Source organism: Octodon degus, unplaced genomic scaffold, assembly GCF_000260255.1.
Source record: "Octodon degus isolate 3935 unplaced genomic scaffold, OctDeg1.0 scaffold00058, whole genome shotgun sequence".
Classification (NCBI taxonomy): Eukaryota; Metazoa; Chordata; class Mammalia; order Rodentia; family Octodontidae; genus Octodon; species Octodon degus.
In genome coordinates this window covers 4,747,494-4,760,095 of record NW_004524634.1, presented here as the reverse complement: position 1 = coordinate 4,760,095, position 12,602 = coordinate 4,747,494, and the positions used below count along the sequence as shown (strand labels likewise).

General features: G+C 45.3%; 1 protein-coding gene across 7 annotated transcripts in view; it reads left to right on the top strand.

The window, feature by feature from the left end:
• Window positions 1–12,370, top strand: part of LOC101564060 (probable N-acetyltransferase CML3) — a 59,869-nt gene extending 47,499 nt beyond the window's left edge. The window contains exons 1-2 of one of the 7 annotated variants that reach the window (XM_023718482.1): window positions 9,647–10,072; window positions 11,015–12,370. In XM_023718482.1, the coding sequence (XP_023574250.1) occupies window positions 11,090–11,773 (684 nt within the window). In that variant the 5' untranslated portion in view covers window positions 9,647–10,072; window positions 11,015–11,089 and the 3' untranslated portion in view covers window positions 11,774–12,370. Of the gene's footprint in view, window positions 1–4,199; window positions 4,266–9,646; window positions 10,073–10,093; window positions 10,278–10,430; window positions 10,519–11,014 lie in introns of those variants that run through there. The other 6 variants (XM_004634164.2, XM_023718483.1, XM_023718484.1 and 3 more) reach the window with 6 other exon arrangements.
• Window positions 12,371–12,602: the final 232 nt, after the last annotated feature.

Genomic DNA, 12,602 nt, shown 5'->3' with positions numbered 1-12,602 from the left:
ATGGGATCACAATTCCTCATCTTGTACAGCAATTAACCACTAAGAAGAATATATGCAGTGTATTATTTGTTGAAACTGTCCTTCCGATATGATTTGAAACTGTCTCATTGCTATCTGTTTGTCAATAAAACTTTGAAAAAAAAAATTAAAAAAAAAATGGCTTCCTCAACAAGTCTCCACATGGGCAAGTTGTGCATATCACTAAAATGTAAAAGACCTCTTAGTTATGTGACTTTGATTTTAAAAACACTTTGCTTCCCAGGCTAGGGGCTGTTCAGTCTTCTTCTGCATGAGAAATGACTGGCGGCCTTGAGCTCAGTAATAAAGGCTCTTAAATTCCCCATTTGGACTCTGGTCTGGTTGTTTTTTGAGAACCCATAACATTTGGAAGCTCATCCAGGATCCCACTTACTGGAATCTATTTGGAAGCCAGACCATACAGAGACCCCTGCACTCAGAACGAACTTGGGTTCCAGGCATTTTAGGTCTCTGAGCACTTCTAAATTATTTTTCTAATTTGGACAATGAACCATTTGGAACTTCTTACCAGTAAGAGATATTTTGTTCTGTTGGGGCCCCGTTTGGAAGTCTCAGGAGGAGTTGGATGCAACATATATCCCATGGACTCAGCTCCCTTCCATGACTATGGATCGGAGCATTTGGCTAGCATTTGATTTGGTTTGGCCAGCATTTGATTTGATTTGGCTAGCATCTGATTGGGTTTGGCTAGCATTTGGTTTGGCCAGCATTTGATTTGGTTTGGCTAGCATTTGATTTGTTTTGTCTTGTGGACTTATTATCTTTTTGTCTGTTCATTTGTCTTGTGTTAAAAAATATGGGTCAGTGACTCATCCACATGGCTGAAACTGACAAATGATCTACAAATTGTGGTACCGGGTTTCAGGGTAAATCCTGAGGGGATTTGACTGACCTTATCATATACAAAAGTTACATTTTTTGTTATATAGGTCTTGCTTTACCTTGGTCTTAGCCATCCCTCAGAAAAATATAAAAATGAAGTATAAAAGGTAAAGCCATATTAATATGCTGAGCTGTAAAAGCTTCAAGTCAACAACTTCTGACATTGCCAGTCCTACAGAAAACCCACTACTATTATGGACTACTGGAGTATATTGGAATATTTTGCTGAATTCACGTACGTACAGTATTTAAACGACAATGGAATACCCATCTCTGACAAAACTAAACAAAAAGGGATACAAATGAAGGACCATTTTGTATCTATATTCAAAATAGGATAGATATACAGCTACTTTCTCTTAATTCAATGAATAGAAAGATTTATAGTAATAGTGTTTGTGGACAGGATATCATGTCTGCATCTTATACTATGAAAAATCACTAAGAAGACAACAATATGCAATGTATTAATTATTGAAACTGTCCTACTAATCGGTTTTGAAACTGTCTCATTGCTATTTGTTTCTCAATAAAATTATTTTTTAAAAAATATGGGTCAGTCTGCCTCTACCTCTGTTTCTGCTTATTTGTTGCCATTGCAATGTGTTCTTAACCATTTCTAGAGTTTCTAGCAGTATGCTGCAGCCTATAGGGTCACTGTGACCCCATGAGAACTAGAACTCCATATTTTATGTGAATTAGAATGGCCATCCTTCCCTGAGAGCTCTTGGCCTCTGGAGGGATCATTTAAACTTTCTCTTGCTTACCAGGTCCACAGAGTCATCTTAGATTCCTTACATTCAGGCTTGGATTAATCTTGTCCATGACCCTCTGAAATGACTCAGGGTTGTTGTTCTGGATGTCATCATCTGCACTGGCAGTTCTAGCTGATAAGAAGTGTCTGTGACCCCCCGCAACCATCACCCTCAGAACCTGCTCCTTCCACCTGCAACCTGGTACACATATAAATTGTGGACTTCAGGGAGGGCTAAGTATGCTGCACAGGCTAAAGCAGGAGGACCACAAGGCCAACCAGGGCAACTTGGGTCCAATCCCAACTCCTGAGGTGGGGACAGTGCTAGGTGAGAGATACCTGAAGTGAGCAGGACAGGTGTTGGCCTCTCACAAGGGTGGAGGCAGAGAAAAAAGTGTATGCGCTCATTCTGCCTCACAGATTAATTCTGCAAGGATTACAAATCCATGTGGAACTGAGCTCTGTTTGGAGCTCACTGACCTGGGGGTTTGTATGATCAAATATTCAAAAGATAGCCAGTGTGGTGGCACCTACCTCTTTCCAGAGCAGGCCATAGAGTCTCGCCCGGGTGCCAGTCAGTGGCTGTGGGATGAAGCTGCCCTGGATGCTCTCAGCAGTGTGGTAGGGCAGGTAAAACAATATGAGTGCAAGGTTGGAACTGCCAGTGTTGGTCTGGAGTTCTGAACTTTCCTGGCCATTTACAAAGATGACCGTTTTGCCATTCCATCAGCCTAAAACTGGGGGAGGAGGTCTTGCTGATCTTCTGTTGATGAACACAGGATTTCTGCAATGGATGGATCCTGGAAAGAAACCAGATGACTGGGGACTAGAGGCCTGTCTGTCAGTGGTACCATCTCATTGTACCAACAAGCTCAGAGGGCCCATAATAGAATAATGAGAGTAATGGGGGGGGAATTATATATGCCAGTGTTTCATGTTACTCTATTTAAACCTCAATCAATGCTAGAAGGCATAGGGTTATGTCTACTATTCTGCAGATGAAGATACATGCTGAGAGTGGTTAGACATGGCCCAGATAATACAGCTAAAAAGAGGAGGAACCAATATTTCTGACCCTAAACCTCCTAATGGTGGTGTGACAGCAGGGTCTTTGTGGTGCTGGAGAGACCAGGAGCTGTGTGGTAGCACTCTCATAGCTTCCTTTCTCTTTCCCAGGGCTACAGGGAAGGTGTGCTGGAGGTCTAGCTGGCTTCTTGCCAGATACCCTGGAAGGTGTGTGTGTTCATATGTTTTCACAGTCCTACCTGAATGTATGTGGCTCCTGCTGTGGGGTGGCTGAGTTTGACAAGTGAGCAATGGGCATTCTGTGTGCTCTGTCAGTGGAGAACTCCCTGTTGAGGAAGAAGCCAATGTGGTTACCATCACTGATTAAAGAAGGTAATAAGGAGCAAGTACAGTGCTTGATAAGGGGAAGAGGTTGGATAGCTGGGCTCGGAATTACTTGCACTCAATGGGGTAGTATGAGTAGCACTGGCTGAGGACACCTGGCACAAGGGCTGTGGTAAGAAAATCAGCTCCATTCAGAGGGTAACTTGGAGGGGCCAGGGAGATGGCTCAGTGGAATAAGCACTTCCCTGGCAAGTACAAGAGCCTGAGTTCAATCTCTGGTTCCACACAAAAAAGAGAGAGGGCAACCTGGGAGTCATCCTGGGAAGTGGTCACAGGAAGGTGGGACTGGCTCAGGACATTGGCCTGAAGACGCTGGGCCAGGTGGTCCAGGGCAAAGATGAGTCCCAGGATAAATATCTTCTGGGGAACTGGGTCTCCTTCCACTGTAGATCATGTCTGTGTGCACCAAGAAGCCTTGACCCACCTTGCAGCCACCACACCCTTTGCAGCTCAGTGTGGCTAGAGGATGACGACTCTCCCCAAGCAGAGTACACCCTACATGCTCTCTGCATGGATACGGGAACAAGAAGCTGGGATGTGGTGTAACATGAGCAGAGGAGCAGTGTGGGTCTCGGTGGTAGGGGACCTACCTGGGCAAGGAAGTCAGGGGTGGATGACAAGGTTAGGACCCAAGTGTGGGACAGCCAGGTTTAGGAGTACAAGCATAGGGGCCAGTGCTTCCAGGAGCCTACCGAAGGCTTCAATTTTAGGGATCCCACAGACCAGAACTTGACAAAAAACAGGCCCTTTAGATAAATTTGGAAAAGCCCCCCCGACCCCAGTGTGGCATAGAGGTGGATTGGTCAGGGTCATCCTGCTTCCCAGGGTGCCCTCTTGTCCCATACTACAACCCCTAGATTTTGATACTGGTCCTCTGCCTGGCAGGGTGCCCGATCTTAGCCATGAACCAGAAGTGGCTGGTCAAAGAGCCTGTAAGTGGAAGGAGGAAGAGATAGAAACATGACCCCAAGGTGTCAGTTTCAAATATTTGAGCTAGAGCCTGTGGCCTCCAGCCCAAGGACATAGCTTCTTGAGATCCCAACATCCCATCACATCCTATCTCCACCTGGTGCCCAGGGGAGAGTTCCAGCTTCTAACCCACTTTCACTCTCAGTAGACACTCCATGAAGATGACAGGCCCTTAGACTCACAAGTCGTCTGTAATGCAATATTGCCCTCTAATGGTCATATGTAGACTACTCTCGTAACCCCAATACCCAGGATGTTCTATGAAGTGCCTCTGTGTAGGTAGAGGCTTCCAAGGTCACTTGTGGTACAGAAGGGTGTAGGGTAACTGGCTTTCCCCGAGAGCTAGAAAAGCAAGTGCTCTGAATTTCTCTTTCCCGGTGTAATGGGGTCTCAGGAAGCCATTGAGAGATTCTGCCATGGCTGAATTAGAGGCCAAAAAGGTGCAGAATCCTTGAGTGTTTCTTCTAATATTATTCCCTGCTAGGGAAGCCCCAGAGAAAGTCCTTTGCCCTTGGAGAAATAGAAGAATCAAAAATGAAATCTCCTTCTAATATAGAAAATCTCTTTTCAGGGGCAGGAGATGAAGAAAACACATTCATCACTGAAGTATTAAACCCAAGAGTGACACTCACCACAAGCCGCCCTAGGAGATGGCAGCAACAGAAGAAATGGTACCGCCAGAGTGCATGCCCATTCCACCATCTCCTGACTATAGGCTGTAGGCTGGCCTCATGGAGGGGACCATGGGTCTTTCACTGTTCATCTGGATTTATCCAGGGTACCTGCCCATCTGTGTTTGCCGTGTGGCCTTAGGCAAAAGGACAATGGACTCTCAGCTCTGTGATAGTAAGTTTTGCCATTTAGAATTAAGTTATGCACCTCTTACCTCCATCAACCAGAGGGCAGGGCACCACCTCCCGGGAAGTTTCCATCTTGATGAAGCTCCTACATCCTTGAGAAGAGAGTCCTGGGTGTAAAGCTAGTAAAAGGCTTACTAGCTGTTGAGGTCTGCATATATCTCAAGGGGGCAGAAAGGACATCTTCAGAGACAAGCTTTCTAAATAAGGGAGAGAGCTCATGTCTTCCCTTTTAAAAATTTTTCAACAGGAAGAGCTCAGGATTTTAGTTGTCATTTTTCTATGTCCTTACCACATTTCTAGAGTAGTTCCCTGCACTCCTATGCTAGCCCACTGGGGATTCCTACCCAAGCACAACGGTGGCTGGAGCGGTTTTCTTTCTCCTTTCTCTTTGCTTCCTTCCTTCCCTTCTTCCTCTTCCACCTTTCCTCTTTCTCCTCTTCCTTCTCCTCTCCATCTTTTCCTTCCTCATCCATCTCCTCTTTTTCACCCTGTTAAGAGATCAAACCCAGGGCCTTTCCACATGCCATGTAAGTGCTCTATCACTGAGCAAAATGCCCAACCCTGCAATTTTTTTCTTAAACTGAAAACAATGAGCTTGCCTAGTATTTTGTATAAGTCTTCATGTTCTTTTGCAGAAAATTATAACTCAGTAGATGTGATGTAAACTTTAGGTAAGACAGCCCAAGGTGCCAAACTGTTCACTTCCCTGTCCCCTCACCTAGGCTTTATTAGTGACTACTCACTGTCACACAGCCAGACCCGAAACATACAAGATTCAGGCTACATTGCATTCCCTAATTTATTCACTTTGACACATCATACAACACACACTCGATTCCAGGCCCACCTCCCACAGGGCTCTGGGATTCAGCATGTTACTCAGTGATTGACACTTTACTAGAGTCCAAGACTATTCATCAGCGAGCATTTAGCAAACAATCTAGTTTTCAGGTTCTTAAACTACTGTAGTGAGATTACAAAAACCTTCAAAATATAGAAAATGGATGTAGAAACATGGCTGGACCAAACCAGAACTTCACCAGGCAAGCAAATCTCACCGGAATGAGGCTGGCCCATAGCTTCATGAAACCATCACTCATGAACTTCAGCAGCCAGGAGAATCTAGGTGGTAAGACTGTCCCATCTCAGGTGCAGGACCTTGGCACAACGTCTACTCTGCTCTGAAATTCCCAACTTGGTGAGGGCACTCCCACCCCACCCACACGTACTGCTGTCCACATCTCCATGTCACCATCAGCTGAGGCCAGAGAGGATTTGTTCCCTCAGGAGGCAGCAAAGCCTGGTAAATCGAGGTTCTTTCAACCTTGTTGGCCTCAGTGCAAGAATGTAGAACACCCCTCTCCCGTCTTGGAATTGACCTCCAAGTTCCCCGATTTAGACAGGTACTTCCCATGCAGGGACGGTGAGGCTCAGGGTTGGGCTGAAAGTAGTAAAGGATAAGCACTGAAGCCAGTTTTCCTTAAGCAGCATTGTGAATGTTCTTAACGTTATTGAACTGTACACCACAAAGAGTGCAATTAGTAAATTCCAGGTTATGCATATTGTGGAACCTCCCAGAACCAAATCAGAGTCACTTGTGTGAATCTCTAACCTAATAAATAATTTAATAAGGAAAGCCAAGTAGTTATGAGGAATTTCATGGGTGAACAATCAAGATAAATATGGGAGAGCCTTCTGGAGGTACCGTGTGTACAAAACCCAGGCAAAACTTCCACAGCAAATATATCTGCAAGGACATCTGTGTAGGTTCTGTTACTTCCAGCTCGGAGAGGCACCACTGTCATCACTGACCCGTGAATCACGAGGATTTCAGTCCTTTGGCCAGGAGTCACTGTTCAAAACACTTTATGCAGTCCTCCTCACTCCTCCTTACCACCTTATCCTTGCCTTAATATCCTAACCTTGCCTTAACAATATCTGAATGAAAGTAAGCTAAACTGACAATGGCATGCAAACTTCATTGCAATCCTGTGCTATTCTCCATTACACATAATTAATAGAAATTCTTCCTCTGTGCACTGTTTTACCACCATAAAAAATAAAACTGTTGTCCCATGTTAGCACCTCTCATGAGTTCTCCTGCAGACTCTGCTGCCATCGTGTAAGACCCAAACTAGATGATGATGTGGCAGGACACTGCAGGACCTAAGAAAGAGATGCCAGTGCTTGCCAACTGGATGCATGGCTGGGGCTGAAAGGAGGGATAGAAGTGACTGTGGCCCTCAGATCTGGGTCCTGTCAGGCTAGCTGTGTCCTCTCGGGAGGAGAAATAACTTTATGGAGGACATGTTGAATTGGGCTTGGAAAATACATTTTCTTCTGGAAACCAGCAGGAGTAATTGACATAAATCATCTCCTTTAAAATCAATGAGAAATTCACTCAGCTTTCAGAAGCCCTACCGTTATGTTTTCTCTAGTCTTCTACTTTTTTGCCCATTGCCCATTGCGACAAAATGTACCTCTTCCTTTTCCTTCTCTGTCCAGCTAAATTTTCTCTCATTGATGGGACAGAATACCCAACACCCAAAATTGAGGGAGGAAAGGTTTATTTAGGTCCCAGTTTGTGGAGGTTTTAGCCCATACTCGGCTAGCAGCAAGGCAGAGTGGCACAAGCAGCGACACCAGTGGCAGAGAGCACGCCTCTCTCCTTTCCTTATATTGCATCCAGGCTATCTATCCCAGGGTGGGTATAGCATTCACATCCATAATCCCAGCACTGGACCATGAATTAATCACAAACTCTAGAAGTGCTCACCCCAGTGACTGCATGAGGCTTTGGGGGAACAACTAGACACAAACCATAACTCTCGCAGGAGCTCAATAAGAAAAGTGGGTAGGAAATCAGAATATTTGCACTCTGGAGTCTTATGATCTTTGCAAATTCACAATATACAGTTTATATCACCCATAGCACAAAGCCTCTAGACTGCAGGGCACCCATGTTGTGGCCAGTGTTTACACCTTAATTCGTACACCTGACCGTCTACTATCACAGACCCTCTATGAGTGCTGTACCCTGGGTCCTGTGCTCCGTTCTTTGGATTTCTGGTCCAACCTTCTCTCAACATTCAAGTGTTTTGTACTGAGGGCAATGTAAGAAACACATGTGGACTCACCTCCCACAGATGATTTCCTTGGTCTCTCATCCAGTGTCAAAGATTCCTGAGTCTCAGCAGCTTCCATTAAGGACCCTGAGTTCCAGCTGCCCTACCTTCTGGTGTTTCATGAAGAAGCTGCAGGCAGCACACGTCCTCATTTCTCCAAATCTGATCTCACCCCCGTTATCCTTCTGGAAGTGGTTGCCACAATCTTATCCATCATCTCTGACCATTTCCTCTTGCTTATCCCAATTAGAACCACTTTATTTCTTCCACTTTTGCCCAAAGTGTACCTACAAATGGTCCAGGTCACACTAGCACCTTCATGTGGTCTAAGCTATTGCTCTGTCTGTTGGGCCTCAACTGGTCCAAATGGCTCCTTTTAAACACTGGCCAAAGTCTTCTCTTTAAGCCAGTCAGATCATGTGTGCAATTAGTTGGTGTCCAACATTTTGAATAAATAAGGAGTAAGCACTTTTTGCTAGGCAAGCTCAGTTACAAACCAGGCCTCCTGACCCAGGAGTACACTTTCTTTAGTTTCATTAGTCCTTCTTGGCTAATGGTCTTGCGATGAACACCCTGTACACTTACACCTGGGAGCTTCTCTCTTACTCTACCACTGTACTTACTGGGGCTCTTCTGCTATTCCTTGCCCTCAGTTCCATTCTTCATGTTCAGTCAGAGTGATAGAAACAAACAATCACACACAAGGGCACAAGCGCCCACACACTGATCAGGTTGATCCCCAGCTAAAAGGATAGCACATGATGAGGTGATAGATTAATGGTCTAAGTGCTTGCCTTGCAAACAAGGATCTGATTTAGATCACCAGTACTGCATGCCGTGTGACCTGGAACCCTGGACACACCATTCTGGCCCCTAAAACCAGGCATGTTGGCACACATATTGTAATCCCAGAGCTGGTGAGGCTGAGACATGAGGATCAATAGAAGAATATTTAAGAGGATAGCAGTATCCTCTCTTGCTACTGAAGTAGGGTCTATACTACCTGCCATGAGTGCCAGCCTGGCTTGGCCAGTTCCCTGCTGCCCTCACCTACTCCTCCCATTCACTCCATCAGCAGCCATAAGAATTACCTTTCCTCTTGCTGCAGGGTCACTGGGCTTCTCCTCCTGAAGAGCTTCCTCACTGCTTGCTGAGACAACCATTGCTTGGGTGTTGACCTAGACAGCCCTCCCTGGAAGCTTCCTTATACTTTCTACCTAAACCCAAGAACCTGCCTCCCCTTCCCTTGTCACAGCAGTGAAAGGATCCACCTAGCTTCACACCCAAGCAGCTCATGTGGAAGACCTTGGTTGCCACAACTCTGCCTTATCCTGAGCTCCCAGTCAGCCTCTGGACTACAACAAGCATGACAAAATCCTACACACAAAGCTCAACTTGTGCTAGAGGAGAAACCCAACACATTCACTAGACTAAGGCTAGTGGGGCACATGGGCAGGGATAAGCCTATTTTGACAGAGAAGTACCCTTCTATAGATGAGACTTCCGTACAGGGGGTATTTGCCTTCTGTTTTGCTGCTCCAGTTTTAGAGCCACATGCTCAGGTAAAATGTGTAAGACATGCAACAGAGCCAGCTCTGAGCCAGCACTGCTAGAGGCTGAAAACAACACCTGTGACACCATAGACGCTTCTACACCATTGCCCAGGGACTGCACGGAGGAACAAAGGAAGGACAGGGAGCAAAAGAGAGGAATTACCTAAGATCTGGTTCTCTTGAGCCAGGAGAAGCTCGGCCGAGAGGAGTACAGCTATGAAGGAGCTTGTTACCGAGCCAGGGAATGTGGCCACTTACCCATACTTAGAGAGCACAAGGTGACTGCCACAGAGCTACCTCCTAGCAGGTATGTGCTTGAGATCAGCATAGGCCTGAGAAAGGGCCAAGAGGGTAAGAGAAATGCTGTATTCTGCTGGGAACAGGAGGAGGGATGGGCAGCCTCTGAGGACGTGACCCCTGCGTCATCTCAATACCTACTTCCCTTTACAAGGTCATAAAGTTCCCCTACGGATCTCCAAGGTAAATGGACTTGTCATAGACACATCCTTCCACCCAGGGTTGATGATTAGCAAATCTAGGAATAAGCCAAAGAGGTGGCACCATCTCTACTCACTAAAGGTAGAACAGGCCACAGGCAGCTTCTACTGAAAGCCAGCCGGAGGCTGCAGGCTGAGCCACCCTGGACTCTCGGCTCTGTGGGAGCAGGTAAGGGAACATACATCAGGTCTGTGCATTGCTGTGCTCCTAGGACTCTAAGATTGGATCCTTTTTGTTGCTTGGCCCTTTTATCATTTTAGCAGCCTAAACCTGCCTAGGGGGAAGAGGCTTTGTTGAAACTTCTACTTGGGATTACCGGATTTCTGCACTGCATGGATTCTGGAGAGGTACCAAAGGGCTGGGGCCATGATATCTGTCTACCATGCTGTTGTCCCAGTACTCCAAGATGCTCAGCCTGCAAAAGAGTAGTGAGTATGGACAGCAAGGGATTTTATTTACCAATATTTCACATAAGATAGATAGATGATGCCTAGCTAGCTAGAGAGAGAGAGGCACAATTATTTGTTTGAGACTAGGTCTCATTGTAGTTTAAGCTTCCCTTGAACTCACTACATAGTCCAGGCTGGCCTCAAACTCATGGTGATCCTGCCTCAGTGTTCCAGTGCTGAGATGACATATGTTTGTATACCCTGCCTAGCTAAAAATTATATTGGATCTTCAAAAGAAAGTTGGTGTTACTTTATCTTGCTCTACAGATGAAGACATAGACTCAGAGAGTTTAAGCAACATGGCCAAGTCACACAGGTCAAGGGTTTCAATCAGCTTTCCAACCCTGAACGTTCTCTCACTGGTGCTTTCCTACTCTCCCCTGGATGACAGCTGCCAGGCACATCACTCAGCAGCCTCCATGCTTCTGAGGGAGCTCAGAGCTGTGACACATTAACATGTTTTCTCCTTTTTCAGGGCTACAGAGAAGTTACACAGACAGATCTAGCTCCTTCTGCTGTTCCTTGAGGCTTTAGACATAGAAATCTCAACATGGCTCCTTATCAGATTCGCAAGTATCGGGAGAGTAACCGAGAGACAGTCCAGGACTTGTTTGCCAGTGGCTTGTTGGAGCACATCCCAGCCACCTTCTGCCACACACTGATTCTACCCCGAACCCTTCTGTTCATGCTTGGGTTGTTTCTCTCTATATTCCTGGTCTCTGGTTCCTGGTTCCTGGTCATTGTGTCTGGCCTCATTATGCTCATCTTCCTCTGGTTCCTTGCCGGCTATACCTGGAAGAAACGTGTGAAACAAAGTTTGGTCACAGACCTGGTTGACATCACCAAATCTTATCTGAGTGCATGTGACTCCTGTTTCTGGGTGGCAGAGTCTGAGGGGCAGGTGGTGGGTACTGTGTGTGCTGTGCTGGAGAAGAATCCCCCACCAGGGAAGAAGCAAATGAGGATGTGTCATCTCTCTGTGTCCCTTGAGCACCGAGGAGAAGGACTAGGGAAAGCCTTGGTCAGGACTGTCCTCCAGTTTGCCCGGGAGCAGGGCTGCCATGAAGTTGTCCTTTCTACCAGTATGCTGCAGTATGCTGCCGTGGGCCTCTACCAGAGCATGGGCTTCCAGAAGACAGGCCATTCCTTCTATACCTGGTTGTCAAGGCTGAGGGGTACCCCTTTATTGCATTTCACATACCAGTTCCCTTCTGCCCAGGATGGAGGCCTGTGACCTCTTGCCTTGTGTATCATTCAGGATGTGATCAACTCTGCTGTAGTATCAAGCAGACCCTGACATCTCAGTGATATAAGCAATCAAAATACATTGCTTGTGCACACCTGAATCTACTGTATTTGGTAATAGGATGATTCTACCTTTCTGGGGTGGTTTTGTGTACCTAATACCATGGCACTATTGTATAAAAAATACACAAACAATAATCAAGCTTTATTGAACTTATGAGTCTACCAGCAATTTCTTTTTTTAATTTGATATTACCATCAACAGAGAGAACCATGGTTAGTGAAGTCTAAACGTTAACACTTTTTAAAAGCTGTCAAATATGATACATACTACACAATACAAAAACAAAATTTCAACATTTAATTAACAAACCATGGACTCCTCCAGGAAACTTTCATTTTTTCTATTATCTAATTTTATTTTTCTATTCATTTATATTTTGCATTTCTCATATAAGAGAAGCCATGTAATATTATTCTTGAGTGTCTTTTGATTTAACATTATAGTCTCAAGATGTATCCATTTCTCTACAAATGACTCAAATTTATCTTTATGACAAAGGAGTACTCCATCTTGTATAAATACATTTTCACTACGCCTGTGATACCAGCATTTGGGAGGCTGAGGCAGCAGGGTTAGTGAGTTTGAGGATAGCCTGGGCTACATACTGAGTAGAAGCCTGAAGTACACAGTGAGACCCAGTCTCAAAATACATACATACATACATACATACATTTTCTTTACTCATTCATCTGTTGATGGATATATAGATAACTTCTAAGATTTAGCTCTTATGAATTATGTTGCCATAAAAATG